This window comes from Erythrolamprus reginae, chromosome 3 (genome assembly GCF_031021105.1).
Source record: "Erythrolamprus reginae isolate rEryReg1 chromosome 3, rEryReg1.hap1, whole genome shotgun sequence".
NCBI lineage: Eukaryota > Metazoa > Chordata > Lepidosauria > Squamata > Dipsadidae > Erythrolamprus > Erythrolamprus reginae.
Window position 1 is genome coordinate 116,581,028 of NC_091952.1, and position 25,923 is coordinate 116,606,950.

General features: G+C 42.1%; 1 protein-coding gene across 9 annotated transcripts in view; it reads right to left on the minus strand.

The window, feature by feature from the left end:
- Positions 1-492: 492 nt before the first annotated feature.
- Positions 493-25,923, minus strand: part of LOC139164386 (pancreatic alpha-amylase-like) — a 36,459-nt gene continuing 11,028 nt past the window's right edge. For 2 of the 9 annotated variants that reach the window (XM_070746434.1, XM_070746435.1), the window contains exons 4-11: positions 21,387-21,584; positions 20,044-20,274; positions 17,898-18,031; positions 17,536-17,658; positions 14,852-14,951; positions 13,188-13,309; positions 4,742-4,867; positions 493-880 (exon numbers count right to left, since the gene is read on the minus strand). In XM_070746434.1, coding sequence (XP_070602535.1) covers positions 691-880; positions 4,742-4,867; positions 13,188-13,309; positions 14,852-14,951; positions 17,536-17,658; positions 17,898-18,031; positions 20,044-20,274; positions 21,387-21,584 — 1,224 coding nt within the window. In that variant the 3' untranslated portion in view covers positions 493-690. The remainder of the gene's footprint in view (positions 881-4,741; positions 4,868-13,187; positions 13,310-14,851; positions 14,952-17,535; positions 17,659-17,897; positions 18,032-20,043; positions 20,275-21,386; positions 21,585-25,923) is intronic. The other 7 variants (XM_070746436.1, XM_070746438.1, XM_070746437.1 and 4 more) reach the window with 4 other exon arrangements.

Here is a 25,923-nt window from a genome sequence, read left to right on the forward strand (position 1 = left end):
GCACTAGTTACTACCGGTAGTAAGCTTCAGGCTGCACTTCAAGGCACTGGTTATCATTTATAAAACATGACATGGGGCCTAATTGTTTGAGGGCCCAACTATCTTCTGTAATTCCTATCTATTCCATACAATCAGGCAATGTCACCTGGTAAGAGTCAGGAAGTAAACCTTCTCTGTTGCATTGCTTGTTTGGCAATTCGAATCTCACCGGTTCAAGGTTGACTCAGCCTTCCATCCTTCCGAGGTTGGTAAAACGAGGACCCAGATTGTTGGGAGCAATATGCTGATTCTGTAAACCATTTAGAGATGGCCATAAAGCACTGTGAAGCAGTATATAAGTCTAAGTGCAATTGCTCTTTGAAATTATATTCTCCCCAAAATAGTCACACTGATTTCACTAACTATATTTAAACTATCCTTAAAAACATGGCTCTTGTCTCAGGTCTTGGATTAGAAATGGATGGAAATGGATTCCTTGCAGGATAACTGGTCTTTTAAAAGTTGATATTTTATTCCACATTTTTGGTATTGTTTTGAATTGCATTGCTATAAATTGTCTTACGTTGTATACCATTATGAGTTACGATGGAATCAACCTGTACAAGTAATAAATAATCACATATAAAATCAGCTTTATAATACACAGGGAACAGAAACCAATCAAATAGGAAAAATGTTCATCAGTATATATTACAATCTGGCTTCAACATGAATTGCAATGAAGGAATGCTTTGCTTGGTAATTAATGTGAAAATGTGCCATGCCATTAGCAGTCACATGGATTTCAATTCCTGTGCAAGTCTTGCCTTCCTTTCGTCCTGAAATGACATCACAATAAATCCCAGCAGGAAGTCCAGTTGGTAGGATTACTGACAGGTTCCTGTACAATAAAAGATAATTTTATTCTTTTATTTATATTCAGAAAATGATATGCCACCCATTGCTATGAATATCTCATAAAATGTATAATAAAATGGTAACACATTAAATCAAGAAATATAAAACATTAAACTACTAAAACATTAAGCAGCCTGAATAAATAAGAATGTTTTTAGCTTATTCCCAAATTGTTAATAGGGAAGGGGACTTTTTTCATCTTTGATGACTATGTGGTTTTATAACTTAGAGAAAAGTTAAAAAGCAGAATTAATTGCTCTTATACACCAATCCATGGCAAAATTAGCAACAAGTATACATCCCTTTTTAGAATGGATACACAAGAATGGAAATATTTTACTGAGTATCTCCTCTATAACCTTCATCATGTATTTTACTATGTGTATATAGATATATACCCACTAAAACCCTCATTGTGCATTGCAGAAAATAAATAAATAAATAAAAATAAATAATAAATAAAAATCGGTAAGTAACTGACTCCTGGAGGAAGAAAGTTCAGATTGAAAATGGTAATGAAAAATGAAAAGCTGGCAAATGGACTGGTTCTTTGAACCTCTCTAGACAACAAGATTATTTGAGATTATCCAGATATACTCCAGACAGCTGCCCCTCACAAGGAGACTGGATGACTGTTGCCTCAGTGGTCAGGGGTCCCCAACCCCCAGTCCATGGACCAGCAATGGGCTGTGGCATGCCAGAAACCGGGCCATGAAAACAAACGAAGCCCCATCTATGGGATACAGGCAGCATGTGAAACCTTGCCCTCCCTGATCTCTCTCCTCGGAACTAGTAACTGGTGCCCAAAAGCTTGGGGGCTGCTGTATTAAAGGATATTTTTGGGAAATATACTCCAAAGTTAATATTAATAATGTCAACAGACATATCTACCTCTGTCTAAAATATGCTATAGAAGAGGAACATGTTTTACCTGCCAAGATCAAGACTTAGTTGAAAGTGGATTTACAAATGACAGGTTACACTTGAACATACAGAAAGACATGGAAAAAAGATATTATATTGACATAACAAAGAACCCACATTTGTTTTAATAATTGTAAGAGAGATACAAATAATAAACCAAGAGAGTGACCTGGATAATTTTCCTATATTGGACTTACAAAAGAGTTTGTTAAAGTTGTGAACAATCTCATGAGAAGGGATAATGAAAAAATAAATCAAGTTCTGCAACACTATTTAAATAGAGTAAAGATTAAGACTGATAGGAATAAAAGGGGGGAAAAAATTAAATTCATTTGATAAAGGGTTAGCCTGAAAGGACTTTTGCTGACACTGGGACTGAAATTATTATGCTTTATGGAATCATTATAGATAAAAAGATGGGATGTGAGAAGAAGAGAGTATTTTAAGAGGAGTTGACAAGTTACTAAAATTTCCCTTTTCTCTTCTCTGCCTTCTATTTTTGTTTCTATTTTGCTATCTTTATTTAGGCTTACATTTGTTTTTATTAGAGGGGCGGCATAGAAGTCTAATAAATAATAATAATAGTCCATCAGACTTAAAGTTGCCAGGATTGGAGACCCTTGTTCTAAACTAATGTATTGTAAGTTGTCATGACCTTCAAAGGCAACTAGCCATTCATGTAGCTGTTCCAACAAAATATTCACTGACAACACCTCCAATTTCTGGGCCAGCAGAATTTCTTGTACTGTCTTCCATAACATTTTCATCAAAAATTTGCATTGCAATAATTGAAGCTACCTATGTCTCCATCTCCAAAGACAGCCCTCTCTGCAGTAGGGATGCATGGTGCACCTCATTTACCAGAAAAAATAAATTACCTTTCATTTACCTCAAAGTATCTCCCAAATTTTATCTTATTTATATGATCGGACATATGGAATTTATACACATACTACTTTTTCTACTTTCATCAATACATTTAAATAAAAATACATGTGAAAACTTATCTTACTAGAATCAACATGGCCTGCAATCAGCACATGTAAGATACTCTGTGATACCCAGAAAAGTCACAGCTGCTTTAAAAAGTACTAAGACAGGTGCCACATTCCCATGCTGAAGGGTTTTCTTGGAATTAAATCCATAGTATTATATAACAAAAGTAGAAATCACCTTATTGTAACAGCCTAGTTTATAATGTTGAATTACTATTCCAAGCCACTATAGCCAGGCAGGACATTGCTAAAGGAAATGGCATATTCCAATTTGAACTTTTGTTTCAAATATTGCAGACACTTTGGTGTGAAATGTCAATTAAGTCTAACGCTTTGTGTAAAGTGATTTGTATACATGTAGAATTCCAGCAAAGGGACAAAAAGCTGTCTGGCTGCTCCAGACTGATAAGTAAAGTAGGATGTCTCTTTTACAATTCTCCTTTGATGGGATAATTAACTTAAATAATCTTCTGATCAAATCATTCCATTGAAGCTCTACCCAACTGTGGTGCTTACACAACATAGACACAAATTCCCTTTTCCCACTTCCTATGCTGGAAGATATTCTGGAGACAACCAGACTATCTATCTCTAGAATGACGGTTTATATCAACTAACTATAATGGTAACATTATAGTAACATGGTACTCTCAGTAACAGCAACAAAATTTGCATTGATATCTAACACTGAAGAAGATCAGCCCATATTATTTAATACTCCAAACTGTTCTAACAAATGAATTCTACTCTTATCTGTGTTCCTTACAATATTTTTGGCAATACAATGATTGGAGGATCATGGAAGCTTTGTTAAAAACCTAGCATGATATGCTGAAAAGCTAGAATGTACCTGCCCAGTGACATCCCCCCCCCCTATAACCGTGACGGCGAACCTGTGGCATGCAAAGTGTTGCCTTATGTCAGCTCCAGCACGCAAGTGCACATTGGCCAGCTGACTTTCGGCATTCCAGTGGGCGGGGGGAGCAGTTTTTGCCCTTCCCAGGCTTCAGGAAAGCCTCCGGAGCTTGTGGACCTAACAGTCCACTGGAAGTTCACAAACAAAGTTATTGTTGGGCTGGTTGGCTTTTTTACACCCTCCCCAGGCTTCAGGAGGCTTTTTTCTCAATGGAAAGTTTGAAAACTTCACCATCCACAGGCTCTGGAGAATTTCCTAAAGCCTGGGGAGGGCGAAAACGGCCTCCCTCCATTCAACGGGCCTACCAGAATTACGGAGGCATCAGTGAGGTCGGTGCATATGCACAGGAAGGCAGTGAAGGAGGATTTGGGCATGTATGCGCAGAGGGGAGGGTATTGCATTATGGGTGTGGCCACACATGCACGTTCACCCTTTTGGCACTTGAACAAAAAAAGGTTCGCCATCACTTGCCTCTCTGTGGCTACCCCGTCCCTTTGGAAGGAGCTCCCACCAGAGATTCGTACTGCCCCCTCTCTCCCTGCCTTCCGCAAAGCTTTGAAGAACCACCTCTGCTGGCAGGCTTGGGGCTATTGAAACTTTGACATCTTGCCCCGCTCAATGAGTGAATGTTAGATTGTGATGTGTGAACTTGTTTGTTTAGTTTTAACTGCGGGTTTTTTAGTATACAGTTTTATGTAGATTTCTAACATGTTGTAAGCCGCTCTGAGTCTCAGGAGAAAAGCAGCATAGAAATCAAATCAATAAATCAATAAACAAACAAACAAATAAAAGAGAAGGGTTATCCAGTGTTCTGGATAACTGGCAAGTATATGAGTGACTGATGGTGACATCCAGATATTGACAAACATTCATCTCCTTTTCAATATGACCAATAATACAATAGAAAAGTAACAAACTAGAATTATGGAACAATTAATTAGTTTTGATCCAAATCTGCAACCCAAATTATCTTGAATCCAAGCTCCTTTCAATTCTTAAATAAGCCTACCTGTCATCATTATTAAAGAGAACAAATCCTTTGCCAGCACGCCCAAATGCTATCTGATTGTTATTGTTGTCCCACCAGTTTATAATTGGCTCCTCATAGACAACATTTCGGAATATCACCATGTTCCTGAAATGGGGAGAGGGGCAAATAAATCAATGTAAGGAATGTATGAACCTTTACGCAATCTCATAATTGTAGTAAGTACCAGAAGATTATCTTTATAGAGATATAGAAACATAGAAACATAGAAGTCTGACGGCAGAAAAAGACCTCATGGTCCATCTAGTCTGCCCTTATACTATTTTCTATATATCCATCCTAAGATAAAATACAGAAAATAGTATAAGGGCAGACTAGATGGACCATGAGGTCTTTTTCTGCCGTCAGACTTCTAGGTTTCTATGTTTCTATATGCAAGATCAGTTGCTAGGGCAGCCAGGGTAAAAATATTTTAAGTCCACAACAGATAGATAATATTAGGTTCAGACTGACACCTCCCTAATTCAATCAAGTATAAGGAGGAGGAAGAATTACAGCACAATCAGATTTGCAAGAGTCTGAAATTATAGCCAATCTTAATCAAAATAATGCTTGCTTTCATGTGGAGTTGATTTTTCATGTCCACACTATCTAATAGTGCTGACATTAATTTTATAAAGAGTCGGAATTCTATAAAATCTGGGATAGGGTCTATATTTGGTTGAATAAAATGAAATGATCTAATCAACAAAAGGTTTTATTTTCTTACCATGTAGACTTCTATTCTGAGCGGAGCGATTGTAGCTCCTTTTTTGGTTATGTGTTTTGTTTTGCATTTTTATGTATGTGTGTTGTGTCTTGTTTTTAAAAAATAATAAAAATTTCAAAATATAAATCTATATATTTTAAAAAGTGAATTAAGGAGGTATCTGTTATTTTTAAATATGTCTGTTGTGGACTTAAAATATGTTTTACCGTTGCTACTTTGACAACTGATCTTGCCTAACTTTTGAATATAATTCCTATTGCTCCGAAGTCTACAAATTAAGGGAATTATAACTCAAAGCATCTGTACAGAACTTTGCAGGGAAAGGCATCTTTTAAATCTATCTGCTTGCTTAGAAAAAAAGGGGTTATTTGAACCCTAGCTATATAGAAGGGAAGTGGGGGGCAGGGTCAAGACTTGCGCTTGAATTGAATTAAAGTGAGGGAGAGGTGCACAAAGTCAGCCTAACTCTCTCTTCCCAGATTCCATCTTGCTCCAATAGCAGGACAAGAGTCAAGACAGTTGGAGATGGGTTGGGAGCAGTGGTTGGCCAGGGCATTTTTTGTGTCTTGCTATGCTCTTAGCGTACCACGTCACTTGCAGAGACCGCCTTCATGACTGTTGTCCTATTCTAGTAGATTTCATCCGCTCAGTTAAATTGCTCAACCTGCAAAGACTCCAGACTGTCACCAAGATAAAGGAGCCTGTGCTACATAACCTCCTCTTTTCTGATGACTCTACTCTGAATGCTGGATCAGAGCAGGAAATGCAAGCCAATGTGGATAATTTTGCAGCAGCATGCAACAACTTTGGTCTCCTTATCAACATAAAGACTGAAGTGATGCATCAGCAAGCTCCGAAAGCCAAATACCAAGAGCCCACCAACACAGTAAAGGGACAAAAGCTACAAGCAATGGACCAATTTACATACCTTGGCAGCACCCTTTCCCGTGCAGTGACAATAGACATTGAGGTCAACTACAGAATTGCCAAGGCTAGCTCTGCACTTGGCAGATTAACGACCAAGGTGTGGACTGAGGTGGAATAAGTCTTGCCACAAAGCTCAAGGTTTACTTAGCAGTAGTGCCAACTATTCTGTTGTATGCCAGTAAGACTTGGACTGTATACAAGACATGCTAGACAATTGAATCACTTCCACATGACCTGCATCTGTAGAATTCTGAGCATCCGGTGGCAGGATAAGGTGCCAGACATGGAAGTCCTCTCCAGAGCAGGCCTGTCCTCAATTCCCACCCTACTGATGAAAGCCCAGATATGCTGGGCAGGCCATGTTGCTAGGATGCCAGACCATCGCATCCCTAAAGAACCGTTGTACCTACCTGAACGGTCTTCTCAGTGCACTGGAAGGAGAGTCCAACATGGGTAATACTCCAATTCTATTGGTAGAGACTGAGTTAAAAATTTACATATTATTTTAGCACCGCCCCCTCTGCTCTTCCCATGAGCCAGTTTTAAAAACGAAGGAACTATAGTAAGAGGATAACCAATTTTTATTGATAACACTAATAACTGATTAACTGCATACTCCGGCGTCCCTACACCCCAACTAAACCGGGTGGGTTTGGACTCTCCTTCCAGTGCACTGAGAAGACCGTTCAGGTAGGTACAACGGTTCTTCTCCATTGCATCTGGAAGGAGAGTCCAACATGGGATATACCAGAGATTACTGCCCATGGGAGGGAGAAGGTCTTGTCAGGGACGTTGGAGATAAACAAACTCGTTGTAACACACGTCTCCCAAATGCCGCCTCTGCAGAGGCGAAGGAGTCCAACTTATAATGCCGGATGAAGGTTGATGGAGCTGACCACGTTGCAGCCCTACAGATGTCATCTATGGACGCCTGGGTGGCCCAGGCTGCCGAGGTCGCTGCACTCCTCGTCGAATGAGCAGTCACTCCCGATGGAACCGGTTGCTCACGAGCTCTGTATGCCTCCGCAATACAGTCCCTGATCCAACGGCTAATGGAAACAGATGAAAGTCCAAGTCCCTTTTTATCTGACGAGAACGACACAAACAGTCTTTCCGTCTTCCGAAAGGTCTCTGTGCGTCTAATGTAAATCTTGACCGCCCGGCGTACATCGATCTTATGCCATCGCAATTCCGATGGGTGATGGCCATGGGTACAAAAGTCAGGCAGGATGAGCTCCTGCTTCCTATGGAACTCAGAATTTACTTTTGGTATAAAGGAAGGGTCCAACCTCAGCACCACTCGGTCTGGGTAAAAGATACAAAGGTCAGGGCGTACTGATAACGCAGCCAACTCTGACACTCTCCGTGCCGACGTAATAGCCACTAGAAAGGCTGTTTTGATTGATAGCAGTCGTAACGATACTGATCTCAAAGGCTCAAACGGTGGTTTTGTCAAGGCCTTGAGGACCAATTGAAGGTCCCATGAGGGAAACCTCTGGATCGGTGGTGAATGTTGGTTTGTAGCACCCCTTAAAAAATCCTTAACCCAAGGATGGTAAGCCAAGGAACGGACTCCCTCGACTTGTATCATAGTTGCGAGGGCTGCCACATGGCGTTTTAGTGTATTTGGGGCTAGGCCACGATCGAGGCCCGCCTGCAGGAACTCCAGAACCGTAATCACTGAGGCCTGTCCCGTGTCAATTTGCTGTTTGTCGCAGAAACCGCAAAAGGCCGCCCACGTCGTCTGATAAATTCGGGATGTAGATGGACGCCTTGCAGCCTGCATGGTGTCAATGACCTTCTCTGGTAGCTTCAACCCTCGTAGCCTGACCCGTTCAAGTGCCAAACGGTCAGTTGAAGCCACTGTGGATCTGGATGTTGTAGGTTCCCCTGGCTGAGGGAGACCATCTGGTCCGGAATCCTCCAAGGGGTTGACACCGACAATGCCACTAGGTCGGAGAACCACGGACGGCGAGGCCAGTGTGGGGCCACCAGCAATACCTCCGCTCCTTCCCTCAGGATCTTCTCCACCACTCTTGGGAGAAGAGGCGTTGGTGGGAACGCATAGAGCAGTCCTGGCGGCCAGGGTGTTAGGAGAGCGTTGACCTCCTCTGCGCCCGGTGCCGGAAACCTTGTGTAGAATCTCGGAAGTTGAGCATTCAGGGGACTGGCGAACAGATCCACTAATGGAAGTCCAAACCGCCTCACCACCTGTTGAAACAGGACCGGATCCAGCCTCCACTCCGATGGATCCAAGGTGGAGCGGCTCAGCCAATCCGCCTGCGTATTGGATACTCCCGCAATGTGCTCCGCTGTCAGGGACCGCAGATGTTGTTCGGCCCAGCGGAATAGTGCCTCCGTCTCCTCCATGAGACGCTGCGACCGTGTGCCCCCTTGGTGGTTTAAGTGAGCTCTGGTCGCCACATTGTCCGTGAGCACTAGCACGTGCTGTTGTTGGACCAGGGGAGCAAATGCCTTTAGTGCTAGAAACACAGCTTTTAATTCCAGAAAGTTGATGTTGACCGCTGAAAGATCCTCCGTTGTCCACAGACCTTGAGCCATGTGGACCCCAATGTGAGCTCCCCATCCGGTAAGGCTGGCGTCGGTGGTCAAAATGACCTGATCCGTTATCCGGAAGGGGGATCCCCTGCTTATGGCAGCCGATGCCCACCATCTCAGGGACTCCTTGACCTTTCGTGGCAAGCAGACTCGCCTGTGGGAATGGCTCACCTTGATCCTCTGAGCAGGAAGCAGGAACCATTGCAGTTGCCTGATATGAAACCTGGCCCAGGGAACTATGCCAATGGCGGACACCAGAGTTCCCAATATCTTGGACAGCAGCGACAATGGTATTGGTCCCGCATGGAGGTCTGAAATCAACCGTCGGATGTTGTCCTGTCTTTCTGGAGACAACGACACTGTGCCCTCCAGTGTGTCTATAATGGCTCCTAAGTGTAAAAGCTTGGTGGTAGGTACTAACTGGCTTTTCGCCACGTTGATCGTGAAACCGTGAAGTTCTAACGTGCGAACTGTCTCGCTGAGATCCTTCTCCGCCACTACCTGGGACCTGGATAATATGACTATGTCGTCCAGGTACGCCATCAGTCTGATGGACTTTGCTCTTAGGCTGGCGGTCAGTACGTCCAAGAGCTTGGTAAATGTCCTTGGGGCCGATGACAGGCCGAATGGCATGGCCCTGTATTGGTAGTGTCTGCCTTCGGTGAAGAATCTGAGAAATCTGCGATGGTCCGGATGGATAGGGACATGCAGATATGCCTCCTTGAGGTCGATAGATGTTAAAATGTCTCGGTGTCGTATGGAGGCCAGAATGGTCTGCAAGGAGTGCATCCTGAACCTTCGGTATTTTATGAATAGGTTCAGTTGCTTTAGGTTGAGGATCAACCTGCAGCCTCCTGAGGGTTTGGGGACGATGAAAATCATGGAGTAAAATCCCCTGCCCTCGTCCTGTGGCGGAACCAACTCTATGGCTTGGATTTCCAACAGGTGTGAGATCTCTTGGCGTAATTGCAGTTTCTTTGCCATGTCCTTTAGTATGGGACAGCGCAGAAAACGGCTGGGAGGTGGTTGGATGAATTCTAGTCGAAGTCCATATGTGACTGTTGCTATGGCCCATTTGTCGGAGGATGTTGCCTGCCAAGCCGTGCAGAACTCCTGTAGTTTCCCTCCGATTGGCCGAGGGCCGGTCGCGTCATTTGGTGCGTTTGAACCCCCTTTGGGTGTTTCCTCGAAAGGGCCTCCTAGACTGGTGATAGCTCCTTGTCCTATCCTGGAAGGAGCCGCGGTCACTCCTATAGGACTGCTGGCCATATTGTCCCTGGGAAAAGGACCGTTGGTTTTGAGGAGCTCCGGTGGAGGAATCCCAACGAAAGGACTGACGCCTTGAATAAGGAGTGAACCTCCTGTCCGGCCGTCTGTTAGCCCTAGGCAGTACTTTCCTCTTATCCTTGTCCTCCACTAGGACCTTCTCCAACAGGTCTCCGAAGAGTGTGGAGCCTTGAAAGGGGCCGGAGGCTAGGCGCCATTTAGACTTAAGATCCGCCTGCCAGTTCCGTAGCCACAGCAGGCGGCGCGATGACAAAGTGGTTGCCATGCTTCTGGCGGAGAACTTGGCCGCATGAAGAGTGGCGTCCGCCGAAAATTCCGTCGCCGCCAATAGCTTACTCAAGTCCTGGCGGAGACGCCCGTCCTCGGGCCCCAGGCGGGATTGCATTTCCTTGATCCACATGAGCGATGCACGGTTGATGAACGACGCTGCCGCCGCTGCCCGGAATCCCCAGCCAGACATCTGGTGTGCCTTACGCAGCAGTGTCTCCGCTTTTCTCTCCTCTGGCCGTAAACATTCTCCGGTCTCCGAGGGGACCAATGCGCTGGAGACAAGTGTGACGACCGGCTGGTCTATAGGGGGGAATTCGAGCAGCTTTTCCACCTCCTCGTCGAAGGTATAAAATTTCCTCTCAAGGTTGGATGGCCCTTGAGCTGCCGCTGGCTGTTGCCAAGGTCGTTTTACCCCCTTTACGAAAATGCCTGATGCAGGAAAATGGTCGGACTCGGGTTGAGGCTCATCTAGGAGAGAGGCCGAAGTCTGACCCGACTCAGCGGTTTCTGTAGCCTTTTCTGAGCCCGGTAGATTCATTACTTGCTTGGCCTTAGACAGTAATGTTCTGAAGAGCGCCAGTTTGAACAGGCCGACCGAGGGGACCTGTTCAGGGGTAGTCTCATCCTCGGAGAAACCATATTCCGGTTCACTGTCCTCAAATTGCTCCTGCTCTTCCAATAAGGAACCAAAACCCGAGGGGGGCGGTGCCGACCACGAACCTGCCGCTTGTTGAGGAGGCCCACCATACTGTTGCACCCCTGGCGCCATGCCCTGCGAGTACGCATTTGCGATAAGGTCCTGCAGGTCTGGGGGCAAGTTCTGCCACGCCCCGGGCTGGGAGCGCAAGCCCGCCGCTGTGGGTGTAAAGGTGGCTGTTGGCCCCTGGGGGCCTCTTGTTGTCTGGGCTGCCGAACCTGGTCTGGCCCAAGATGTGCTGGGCGAAGGCATGGCCTGGGGTAGGGGCAGAAACTGCCTATCTGGTGACCAGTCCCCTTCTGGTGTAACCCCTGTAGGCCCAAAGGTAGATGGGGGTGACATAGGGTCTGAAGGTTGCCTCTGAGTTAGAGGGAGACCCACTGGGGATGCCTGTAATGCTGCTTCCAGCTTCTTTTCCAATGCTTTAATACGTTTTTCAGCCTCCTTAATGGAGGAGGAGGAGGCAGAAGAGTGTGACTTTGCTTTCTCCTTGGCCTTCCCCTTTGCCTTGTCCTTAGATGAGGCTGGGGAGCTGGGGGCCTCCTTCCCTTGATGTTCCTCCATAGTACTCACGGCTGCTGTGTAATATGGAAACTTTCCTTCCAATAATAGCCCAGGATTATGGCTTTCTGACCTCCGGTAGCTTGGCTCTCGCTATCCTCGTCAGAAGTGCTCCAAAAATGGCGTCTTTAGCCTCCTTGGGCCCGCGCCTGCGCACTAGGGCCGATTCGCCCGTTCGCGCTTGTTTGCCGCCCGAAAAAAAGGCTTTTATGCGCCAAAACGCGTCTTGCAGCTCCAGCCGCCTTCAAGATGGCGGCGCCCAGTTCGCGCGGCTTCTCCGGCCGCTCTCGGGCCCCTCCGTTGACCGGGGGTGTCCTCCTGCCCCGTCCTGTCCTCCGGAGGGTGCCCGCACCCGTTGTGGGTCTTTTCGGGGCGCTTGGCGGTTTCAGCTGCTGCGGCCACCGCGACGGCTCTAACGGCCGCTCCGCTGACTTCCCAGTCAGCTGTGAGGCGCTCGGCTCCGTCCGCTTCGTGCGCTCGGATTTCAAGCCTCCCAGTGGGGGGGGCGGACCCCCCCACCTTCGGCTGACAGCCCCGGTATGGTCTCGGAGACCAGGGACCCCCAGGCTGGGTGCTTCTCTACGGGGTGCTCCCACTGGGGGAAGGCAACAACCCCTGAGAAGGTTCGTTGGGGGTGTTTGTCCGCTGAGGACAGAGACCCCTGACCGTCTGATCCTCTTCAGTCTTCTGCATCTGAAACACAAAGAAGAGGATTAAAACGGTAACAACATGCTAAAAACATTTTATTCCTATTTTCCTTATTTTAAATATTCTTAAACTCTCTAAGCTACAACTCAGTATGTCTCTACACTTAGACTGAGTTTTTAAAACTGGCTCATGGGAAGAGCAGAGGGGGCGGTGCTAAAATAATATGTAAATTTTTAACTCAGTCTCTACCAATAGAATTGGAGTATTACCCATGTTGGACTCTCCTTCCAGATGCAATGGAGAACAGCTCTTTTATGGTGAGCTGTCTAAAGGAAAGCGATCACCTGGGGGTCAAAGGAAGTGATACAAAGACACATTAAAAGCCTCCTTCAAGTCCCTCGATATCGATACCACCTCCTGGGAAAGCCTGGCACAAGATCGACCAACATGGCACATGCTGATCCACCAAGGCTGCCAGACATCGGAAGCACATTCATAGCAGAAGAGAAACAAGCAGTCCACAAAGCCAGAGCTGCAAATGCTGCGACAATGGTGCTCACACATGTCTGTCCAATATGTGGCAGAACATTTTGTGCCCTTACCAGCCTTACCAACCACCTGCGTACACATCACGTATAGCCCACAACCCATTAGATGTCAAGGTCCTCTGCAAACACAGTGAAGGTCTTCTTCAATCATATAGAACAGCAAATTTACTCTCCAGAAGGCTCCATATTCATAGCATTTACCGAATTTCATCCCAACGGTGCTCACAGATCCAGCCATTGCCACAAGTTTCATTTGCATAAATTATCACAGGTTTAATGGATCCATCACTATTGCTTGGTGGCCCAATCCAATCATTCAAGTCCTTGTTTAAAAAAAATGGCACATCATTACTAAACCATAAGAAGCACGATATGAACATAAATACAGTGGAACCCCGACATAAGAGCTGCTCTACTTAAGAGCAACTCGAGATAAGAGCTGGGAGGGGAGAGATATTTTTGTTCTACTTACAAGCCCAAATTCGAGATACAAGCGCCAAGGAGCTGTCTCCTGAAGCCAAACGCTAACTTCCGCGTTCGACTTCAGGAGACAGCTGCGAAGCGGCGCGCGTGTTTTAAAAGGTTGCAGCCGGCCTGGGGGGCTCGGGGGGGTGCTTGCAGCTTTCTTTCTTGCTCTTTTTCTTTCTCTCTTTTACCTTCCCTTCCTCTATTTCTTCTTTTCTTTCTCCTTCCCACCTTCTTCCCTCCCTCCCTCCCTTCACTCATTCCTCTCTTACTCTCCCCTTTCATAAGTTTCCTTGCTTCCTTCCTCTGTTCCTGTCCCTTCCCCCTTTCTTTCTTTCTTTCTTTCTTTCTTTCTTGCTCTTTTTCTTTCTCTCTTTTACCTTCCCTTCCTCTATTTCTTCTTTTCTTTCTCCTTCCCACCTTCTTCCCTCCCTCCCTCCCTTCACTCATTCCTCTCTTACTCTCCCCTTTCATAAGTTTCCTTGCTTCCTTCCTCTGTTCCTGTCCCTTCCCTCTTTCCTTCCTTCCCACCCTCCGTCCATTCATTCACCCATTCCTCTCTTGATCGCTTAAAGCCGGTCCCTGGTGCAAAAAGGGTTGGGGACCTCTGTCCTACAGGATTGGGTGGCAGAGAAGTTGAACATATGTAAATTTAAAAGTTTAAGAAAGTTTACAAGTTAAGTGAAAGAAACTTCATTATTCATTTATATGTACATGTACATTTCTTCATTAAAAACATGTCTTTCTGCATAATTTAGACTAACTTTGTGAGTTTTTTGAGGGCTGGAACCAATTAAAATTATTTACATTAATTCCTATGGGGAAAAGTCGTTCGAGATAAGAGCTGCTCGACTTAAGAGCCCAGGTCCGGAACGAATTAAACTCGTATCTCGAGGTACCACTGTACTTGCATTCCTTCATAATATCTGGCTTTTAAACATTTCAAGGAGCAGCTGTCCTAGATTCTGTAATGTCAACAAGGTTCTTATTATAATTCATGCAAAAGATTGAGAATCAGTTAAACTTTTAAAAAAAATTAAGCTGACATTGCAAATGTTGGTTAAGCTAAAATACTTGCAAAAGTTAATTTCCCTACTGTATGTGAATGTTTCTGTTCAAATATTTCTAAAGCAAAATTATACATTCATATTTTGTATAAGCTAAAATCTAAATAGTTTCTCATCAAAACATCCCCCCAGCTGTTTAAAGATGAATACAAATAAAATAAAAGGATAAAAATATAAAATACAAAATATAAAATGTTGCAGTAAAACTAACATTAGTAGAGACAGGAAAACAACAATTTCAATCTGTTTTCAAAGTGATTGCATATACAGTGGCTTAGAAATAAAAGGAATGCATTTATTTATTTATTTTTTAATGAAGCAACAAAAAGTTACCGTTCCATTCTGGATATCTCTAGGCCACCAGTAGCTTGACATGACTCGTGAGAATCCATAAGGATGAGCAAGCATAAATCCTACTGCCATCTTATAAAGTCTATTAAATACATAAAATAAGAGTTCTGGTATTAATGTGTTTTCAGACACAGAAATGGAACAAACAGAAGAAATAAGTTGTTTGAATGGAATATTGAAAGCAGTTGACAGGAACTCCAATCATGAATGTGAGCATTCATCTTACCAAAACATAAATTAATAAGGTTGCTCCCTATTATCTCCCTCCGCCTCTGATGTTCCCAAGAATCATAGCTTATTTTTATCTGGTTTTCTGGGCAACAGAGCTCATTTCCAAATAAAGCATCTGGCTGTAGCCCCTAATCTTTACAAGTAATCTACACAGAATAACCAGCAATTTACTGACTATACAGAATTACAACAAAATGTTATTTATGACCTGGATTCAAATTTCCAATAGCCAGCCTCCACCCACCCACCCCCGTCACATGATCACATTTTAGGCCCATGGCAACTGGCCAACATTTATGGCCACATGACTGCAATTTACAACTCTTTTTGTAAGACACTGGCATTCATTTTCAATTTCCCACAAAACCACCCATTGCAAATAATGGTTTCATTTAACAACTGCCACATTCACTGTATAGCCACTGCATTTGTTCAACAATCACTTCAACAAGAAAATGTTGTAAAATCAAACCAGCATGTAATGACACATTTAATGGCTGACATGACTTAACAGCCATAATTACTGGCTCAATTATGGTAAATTAAATTTCCTAAATTAAATTAAAATTATTAAATTAATTAAAATTAAATTGAAATTAAATTAAAATTAAACTAAACTAAATTATTAATTATTAAATTACTCATAAATTAAGGACTACTTGTACTCTCTAAAAATGCTTATTTAGATTCCAGAGATATTTCCGAAAAGATGATGGTGGAAGCCCAAGCTTTCCTTGGTAGCATGAGAACTTTCCATTTATGAAGATGAAAAGATTTAGATTACACTTGGTCAACATCACCACCATCTTTAATACCATCTCACTCTTCCATTCAAAAAAACAGGAACATGTCCATACCACAAAGATTTTCCTGTGGTATGTCAAGGATGAAATTCTGCCCATAATTTCCTGAGATTACACCCAACTGAATACAATGTGATATATTTTCATATAAGTACGTTCAGGAAAATGGAGGAAAGGATATATTCCGTGTTTGTTTTTAGGCTGCTAAGGGCTGCAGCAGCAAATCAATGAATTCCTAAGCGTGTTAATACCAAAAAATACATGATACAAAAGTATACATTAAATTTTTTGAATATTATTAATTTGTGGAACTGCTTTTGGAGAAATATTTTTTTAAATAAAAAAATGGATGTGTTACAATTTGGCCACAAGCTGGAACGTAGAATCAAAATTCAAAAAGCAAATGCCTCTAATTCAGTAGCTATGGAAACTATACATTTTAGGCTTTGTCTCTGCCAATGCGGAGAAAATCTTTCATATCTAGTCTTAAATAGAGGTTTACAATTTGATAATGAAACCTGCAAAAATTTCACTTGGACATGAGAAAACTACCAATTTCAAAATCAAAGGACACAAACAAAATTCAACACTGCTGAAGCCATGTAATTTTTTTTTAAAAAATCTTGACTGTAGATGTAGAATACAAAATACAATAAAGCATTCCATGCAAACATATGAAATAATAACCAGATTTACTGAAAATAAAGTATGATTACTCCTGTAACAGAAAGCATATATGCTGGATGTGAGCACTACTTCCTCTCTAAACTATGTACCTTTGACTCAGCTTTCCATCCTTTTGAGGTGCATAAAACGAGGACCCAAATAGTTGGAGGCAATATGCTGACTCTGTAAACCACATAGAGAGGGCTGTAAAGCACTGTCAAGTGGTATCTAGATGGTACTGCTATTGCTTTTCACCAGCTCTTCACTGAATTACTTAAGTCAGCTTTTGAAGCAGAAATGTCTACAACTAGATGTCTGCAACTGGAACTCTAAATAGTATTAATTTGTAAATGTTAGGACTCTGTCCAAACAGTTGGGGTTGGCAACATGTAAACCAACAAAGTATGTAATGTAGCTTTAATTATATTCTATGTTTGATTAGCTGATAGTGTTGCAGATCACCATAGGAGGGAGCTAAAATCACAGTTCTTTCTCTCTGATCATAACTTTCTCCCTCTGATATTCTCTCTGCCGTGCTTTGTTAGACATTCTGGTCTCTGTTATAGCTAAACTGTGTTTAAGCTTGGTATGTTTGTTTGCTGTTCATGATGAAGAAAACTGGTAAGAAGACTTTGTAATATGATATTCTTTGAATTGTCATTCTGACTATTACGTGTATGACCTGGACTGTTCATCGGATTGTGCTACTTGTTAAAGTAAACTTTAACTCAAGTTAGTGTATCTGTGTGTGGCTGAGTATTTATTCATAACTACCTCATAAACGTTTCTGTGTGCATATCCTTATTACTCAAGGATTACTCTGCACATACCTTAATAGTAAATTATTAGTGAGAAGATTTTTTAAAACTTCTAATGGGATGGAATATGCACCATTTGGATTTGAAATTTAATTTACAACTACAAAATAGCTTTTATAAACTATTCTAAAAATAGGAGCAGGGTTACCTAGGGTTCCAAAAGGTGAGAATGGAGGACCCACCACTTCCATGTCCCCGTTGGTTGTCATGATTATCAACACAGACGAAGGCTTTATTAGATGGCATCATATCCCAGCTTTCTCCCCAGCTCCTATATCAGGAAAAAATAAGAATGTATTTACAAGACATTTCAAATCAGGCCTGTTTAGCAGGAAATGATCCAGTCTTTCCAATTTGAGAAACACAGTTGCCAAGCTTTCCATCAAAAGCCCACACTGACTGCACCACAAAATGTTTGGGGGGAGAGGCAAAGGTACTTGTAAACCCCCCCCCCCCCCTAATTACACCTGGAATATCTATTTGGTCCTAGTTAGTGTCAAAAATAATTACTTTAAATTTGCCATCTTTTGTCCATTCCATTTGCGAAGGACAGTCCCCAGCTGCATGCCATATTTAAATTCAGTCACTCGGCCATTTCTGAAGTATTCAGAGCTTTGGACTGCTTCACCGCCCAAACCAATTACCTGGAAAAAGTATAGAAGGAAATAAGAGAAAGATACCTAGAGATAGCATATCTGGCAAAGTGATCACTTCCTATTATACTGTGTAATGACTCATTCTTAAAAATGATTTACAAATTTCAAACGTTTAGTCACTGAATTAGTTTTTGGCATGTAGTTTGGGGATTATTTTAGGCAAAATTTGCACCAAACGTAGTAGTTGCAATTATACTTCTTCCCATACAAACTTTTCATAGTGTCAGGCATGCTTTGGTGGTCCGTCTGAAATGCCTCATCACTAACCAAAGAATAGGGCTAGGGAGCATTACAGTGTTTCTGCTGCATACTCTTGAACATGGAGACCTTTTCCTAATAAAATTAGATTAACCTCTGGCCTTTTAGGCAAGCAGCTTGAAAGCTATTAGAAAGTAGATTCTTATAAGGTAGAATCAGCACTCTGTAATAACACTTATCTATCTTGTCATATTTACTTAATCACATCTTTTTCTATTAATTTCAACTTGCCTTCATCATGATTAGAAAAAAGGGCTATACATTAAAAACTACTTTCTCCTACGTTTTAGCTCTTGCTCTTTTGAAATTTTACCTTTTTGTAAATAATGTAAATACCTCAAGGTTTAAATTGACAAACATCCAAATTTCCATTGTTTTTATCTAAATTTCTCCTCAAATCAATTAATTAAAGAAAAAAGTAAAGGTTTGTACATCTAGATCCTAGATATTACATAAATACCAACAGGCACATTAGGCCATCTGGAACCAACTCCCCCCTGGAGATCAGAATTGCCCCCACCCTCCCTGTCTTTCGTAAACTACTCAAGACTCATTTATACCACCAGGCATGGGGGAGTTGAGATATTCCTTCCCCCTAGGGAAGTTATGCATGGTATGTCTGTGTGTATGTTTGGTTTTATAATAAGGGTTTTTAGTTGTTTTATTATTGGATTGTCACATGCTGTTTTTATCATTGTTGTTAGCCGCCCCGAGTCTGCGGAGAGGGGCGGCATACAAATCCAATAAATTATTATTATTATTATTATTATTATTATTATTATTATTATATATTCTAGTCATTTAGGTTAATGCCTTAGAATTGATCTGTAAAGAATTGCTTTTCTGAACCAGACCAAGCATCTATTGGATCTTAAAATCATTAGAGCTGTCATCTGATATGAAATTAATAGAGTGGTACCTCTACCTACAAATGCCTCTACTTACAAACTTTTCTAGATAAGAACCGGGTGTTCAAGATTTTTTTGCCTCTTCTCAAGAACCATTTTCCACTTACAAACCCGAGCCCCCGAAACTGTAATCGGAAAAGTCAGGGAGAAGCCTCTGTGGGGCCTCTCTAGGAATCTCCTGGGAGGAAACAGGGCCGGAAAAGGTGGGGAGAAGCCTCTGTGGGGCCTCTCTAGTAATCTCCTGGGAAGAAATAGGGCCGGAAAAGGCAAGGAGAAGCCTCTGTGGGGCCTCTTTAGCAATCTCCTGGGGGGGAAACAGGGCTGGAAAAGGTGGGGAGAAGCCTCCGTGGGGCCTCCCTAGGAATCTTCTGAGAGGAAACAGGGCTGGAAAAAGTGGGGAGAAGCCTCTGTGGAGCCTCTCTAAGAATCTCCTGGGAGGAAACAGGGCCTCCACCCTCCCTGTGGTTTCCCCAATTGCACACATTATTTGCTTTTACATTGATTCCTATGGGAAAAATTTCTTCTTCTTACAAACTTTTCTACTTAAGAACCTGGTCACGGAATGAATTAAGTTCGTAAGTAGCGATACCACTATACTGAGCAGGCATATTGTATTACTACAGTTCCTTACTTTGTAAGCTACTGATGAGAGATAGAGAAGTAGGTAGACAGACAGACAGACAGACCAGATTTTTGATGTTTGGCATATTACTCTTCCTAGGAACCCCAGTCCACAAATTAAAAGGATGCAGCAAGAGAGCACATTTGAAATACATGAACGTTTTAGAACAATGGACAAATATTGGGAATTTTCCTTTTATTATTATTATTTACCTCTTGATAGATGAAAGGTCGTGAACCTTTGGTGAACCATCGGGCATTGAGGTTATTTAGCTTGCTTAAAATAAAATGTATGTCCTCGGGCCTTATGTGCTTAGCAGCATCAATTCGGAACCCTGCAACGCCAAGGTCAATCAGGTGGTTCAAGAAGTCTATTATTTTTGAACGCACATTGTCTTTCCACTGGGAAAGGTCAAGAAGTCCATAAAGTCGACAGTAACGGACCTGTACATATGGGAAGAAGAATGATTACTACGACCATTCAAAATAAAATAAAAAAATCAATTTGATTTGGGAAAATGTTGAACAGGTGAAAATAAAAAAAAAGACTCCAAAGCCCCTTAAGCCAATTCTCCATTAACTGGATATATGACTCAAACTTCAACCTCTTCAAATATGCTGAGATGCCACAAAATGAGAGCTGAGAATCTCAAAATGTCCAACAGGACTTGTCATACTGTTTTCAACCATTTACAACACAGCCCTCTACTAGAATAAAAGCTTGCTTTTCCTCCTTTTTTAAAGTACAATTTGTTTGGTTTGTTTAATTTTTATCCTGCCTTTATTATTTTATAAGCAACTCAAGACAGTGAACATAATATTCTTTCTTCCTCTTATTTTCCCATAACAGCAACTTTGTGAAATGGTGTGGGGTGATTTGCCCAAGATCATTCATGGAAAAGGTGGCATTTGAACTCACACTTTCCTGGTTTCTAGCCTGATGCTAGACTAGGGGAGTTAAACTGGCAGCCCGAGGGCTGAATGAGTCATGCACAAGCCATGTCCACCCCAGTTCTGTGAACCAACATTGAAATGCCGCCATGTCATGTGGCGGCAATGTGACGTGGCAAGTTTGACACCTGTGCACTATTCACACACTGATCATAACAAGGAGTTCAAACACATTCACAAAACTGGTTATATCAGATGATATCCAACAATAAAAAATCCTCCTGATTTTTTTAAAAAAAGTCCAAACCCATATTGGTTTCTCTCATTCAATATCCACATGTCTCAAAAGGTGCAGGAGTTTTGCAAAGTCCTTGCTACATATCACAAAATTGCCTTTCATGCATTCTACGAAGTAGTCAACAGATTTACCTAAACGTTTGCCATCTTGACAAGCACAATTGCCTTAAGAGTGCTCTTTGTCCCCTCTGGCAAATAAAGATACAAAATACATAATAATACTCACAAACCTGTGCTCGGTTTGGCATTTTCATATTCAAGAGCAATTTTGCTTCAAAAATGGAAAACTGCACTTATCTATAGCAAACCACCACTTGTAATAATAAAACTTAGACAACCACAGAACACATCAAAACGGGAAAGTCTACCTGAATAGGATCACTGTAGTTTTCAATATCCCCACTGGGCGTTTTACATATTGGATCATTAAAATCAAATCTCGAATATGGGACAGAAGGAAAATCATGGTGTTCTGCATTGAAATAGCTATTACAGATTCCACGGTTGCCAGATCCAGCTGCAGAGTTGAGCATATGGTTGAATACAGCATCCACATAAATATGGACCTATTAGAGATTATAGAGAAATATATATATATAATTGATCATAATCATATCTCTTTCCTTCTTTTAATACAAAGACTTTCCTTATACTTAAACATGTGGTCTCAAGTGAAATGCTTGAATTTGAAAATGACCAAGCCTTAATGAGAAAAATCTCGTTCAAAATAGAAAAGCAGGTACATTTTACTTAGAACACAATCTTCTTTCATCTAACAGTGGTTCTCAACCTTTCTAGTGCCGCAACCCCTTAATACAGTTCCTCATGTTGTGGTAACCGCCAACTATAAAATTATTTTCGTTGCTACTTCATAACTGTAATTTTGCTACTGTTATGAATCATAATGTAAATAACTAATATGTAGGATATATTTTCATTGTTACAAATTGAACATAATTAAAGCTTAGTGATTAATCACAAAAACAATATGTAATTATATATTGTAAAATATTTATTTCTAATTACAAATAAATGAAATTTTGACTTAAAGCATGGTGTAGCATGGTGTCTGCTTGGCATTGTTGAGGTTTATAATATCTTTCAGTTACTGAACTTAAAACTCAACATTTGATTTATTCTACAGCATAAGTCTTCAACCTTGTATCATTATGATGCATTGTCACTACAATTTCTGATCTGGTTTACCAATACAATTGGAAAGCAAACTCTTTAGTTGACCTATAGAACCTATAGAAGTAGGCCCTTATCTGACAATTGGTAAAATCAGGATACTGCATGCAGTATACATTTTCTAAAATATGCATATAATTAATTTTTGGAATTACTTCACACTTATTTGAAGACTTTGTTTTCCGCCTTATACAAATTATTAGCAACTATATTCTTCAGTGAGGCTACTATCCCACCCAAATTCTTTCTAAACCAGATGTCACTTAATCACTGAATGGCCATTTGGAAAACTACTGGGATCTGCAGTTGTGGCAGTTCAGTTACTTTCTGTCATTTGAGTACACACAATATACAGGTACCCAGAAAGCAAAACTAGTATTTTCCAATGAAACTTGCTCACCTAATAGCCTGATCACTGGTCAAACTCATGGCCTTTTTCTTCCAATCAATGTAACTTGGTAGCACGGAAAGTAAATATTATCCCATACGTATGAAAGTAAGAAATAAAATCATGGGTGTATTTTCAAGGTTATTTTCCCTTGTTCCTGTCAGCATGGGAACCCAGATTGTTGGGACAATATGCTGACATTGCAAACCACCCAAAAACGGCAGTAATTTTTAATATACTATGAGGCAGTACATAAATCTAAATTCTATTGCTCTCCTCCACCATTCCATGAAACTAATGTATGCAGGAATTTGCCTTCTTTTCAGAATCTCGTCAGTAAAGGAGATTAGTAATTTATTTAGGGTTATTCGCCTCTGGCAAAGTGTGATGTGTTTGGGCTTGCTCTTTCTGAACTTCCCAAAGTGATTTTTAGAAAGCACAAAAGTTAAGTCAAAATAGCACACTGCAGAAAACCAGAGGGCTGCCGCCAGTTTCCACACCATCCCAGAGTTTCAAGTTTCTTAATTCCCTCTGTGCGCTTCATTCCCCCCGCCCATCCTATTCTTCAGTGCTACACTTGAGTTACCTGCTCCTGGCGAAAAAGGACCTGGGTGGCCCTTTCCTCTCTTACTGTTAAATTACGCCTCAAGCTTACCATATACCCCAGAGAAGGAGGAGCAGGAGCAGGAGAGGGCAGCAGCAGCAGTGGGGAAACAGCCCATGCTGCCAGGACTAAGATGTGGGACCTTGAAACACAGCATGCTGAGTCTCGCACCAATTCTCCCAGAAGAGCTTTAATGCGCCAATTCTCCCAGAAGAGCTTTAAGCTGATTGGCGGGAAGGTCAGAGGGAAGCCCCCATTGTAAATGCCTGATTGGTCGGACTGTAAAATTATGTTCCAAATCGCCAGAATAGAAGTTTGGGAAATTTGTCTTTTCCCATAGTCTTAGGTGACCCCTGCGAAATGGTCATTTGACCCCCCAAAGGGGTCGCGACCCCCAGGTTGAGAACTGATGACCTAATACAATCTTCAGCCATTAATAATCAGCAATCAGCACACTAATGGTTACATACCCAGCAAAACAGAAAATACACAGTCTGGTATTGTTAACATGAGCTTTCTGCTGAAGCTAGGAACATGAACTTTGCCCAAGGCAAGATACAAATCTAGGTCTTTTCATCCTCATGTTCACAGAAATGAGAGAAAATGTGTATTAGCCTGTGTAAATTTCACTCATTATATTTAAATATAATTCGATTCTTGCAACATCTCTCAATAATTCATTCATTCAATCTGTAAGAATCTTAACATTCTTAAATTTATTTATTTTTCTTGTTCATCCAGATTGTTGTATTTTAAAAAATCCAAAAAATTCAGAATCTTGAACATTCTTTGGGGGCATCTGGGCTATTTTTAATAACATATTAAAGGATTTTTTTTCATTTGTTTTTGTTTCTCTATGAAAAATTAGGTCAGTGATGGCAAACCTTTTTCTGGTTGTGTGCCAAAAGTGTGTTTGTGCCCACGATAGCATATGCATGTGCCAGCACCCACAATGCACATCTCACATGCGCCTCCCAGCCCGTTTTGTGCCTGGAATGCCTCCTGCACCAAACTTTGCCAGCGTGAATAGTCTGCCACCACTGTTCCTCATCCTCCTGCCAGCCAACATGGCCATTCATGCCAGCAAATGTTGGTTCCTTAGATGTGTATTCCTGGCCAGTGTGCCTTCTACTACTTACTGCAGTCTCTGGGGAAGCGGCAGTGGGAGAACAGTCACCGCTAGGCATGAAGGGGTGGAGATGGCAGGATTAGCAGGCTGGGGTCCCCGTCCCCCCGCCAGACGCTTTTCTCCTTTCCAGACTAGCTCCAAGCAGGCGGTGCACAAATGTCAGCAGCTCTTACAACGTTGCCTGCACCGCTTACTTGGAGCTGGTCTGAAAAGGAAAAGTTGTAGCAAAATTAGCCGGTACTTGCCCAAAACCAGGGGTGGGCAAAGTTGGCTCTTCTTTGACTTGTGGACTTCAATTCCCAGAATTCTTGAGTCAATCATGCTAGCTCAGGAATTCTGGGAGTTGAAGTCCACATGCCATAGGAGACCAACTTTGCCTATCCGTGCCCCAACTAGGTTCCTCTGAATTATCAGGCTTGACATTGACCGTCCACCCAAAAGACGCCCACCCTCTGAGGTCTTCTAAGTGCTCACTTTCTGCAGCAAACAAGCTGGGAGTGCAAAAAGCTCTTCCCCTCTACCTGCATGCTGTTTATTACCGGCTCTTCCCACCCTCCTTCTGCACCCAGGTAGCGGCTGGTGGCCCCAGCTAGCAGCATCTTGTTAGCCTCGGGGGATGGGGAGGGGGGTGTTTTGCATAGCCGGTAATATCATACGAGTAGAGGGGAAGTGCTTTTCGCACCTTCAGCTCATTCGTGCAGGAAAGAGCAGGTGTTTGCAAGAGATCAGAAGGTGGGCTCCTTTTGGGTTGGCAAACACTGGGAGACCCGTTCGGAAGGACCTGGGTGGGGTGAGTCCAGCCTAATTTGGCTATTTTTTTCTTTCCAGACCAGCTCCCACCAAAGTCAGAGCTGCTGACTTTTGTGGCTTGGTCAGGGGACCATCAATATAATGAAAAACCAGGTATAGTCTTTGACTAGATTTCCCATGGTAAGTTTTTCACATGCATGGCATACTGACTGTGGGAAAAGTAACCAACAGTTTTGTTACTAATTTCTGGTTTTATTGATTAAATTGATGCACATTTCAGAAGTGGGAATATGTATTATTTTTAATAAATAATATTGACATATTCAGCTCAATTTCTCACTGAACAGAAAGTTGATCTCTACAGCTGCCTCTCTTCCTATGGTCTTTGCCAGCAAAATGTAACAAAGTAATTTAACAGGCACTGCATAACTGCAGTCATTATTCCAATTAAGATCCCAATGCCTTACCCACCACATTCTTCTCTGTCAACTTCTCTCTTTCCCACGACTAGGGCAGCATTTTCAGAACATTATTTCCCCTTTATTTTAAGGATTGAAAGAAAACACATCCACATAGCTGGAGAATGAGCCCAATGCCAATGACTCAAACCTTCATTTCTTTCAGGACAATATAACATGATTGTTTTCCCTCAACAGAATACACAGTTGTGCCAATACCAATGCAGAGCAATTTAGAAGTGATTTTTGGTGTTAGCATTATACTAATGTATGCCAAAATGACATTTGGATAAAATTGATGCTTGACATAAAACTACTAATGAGGGTTGAAAACACATATATAGAAAAAGTGCAATTGATGAAGACATTTTGGTGACAAGCAAGC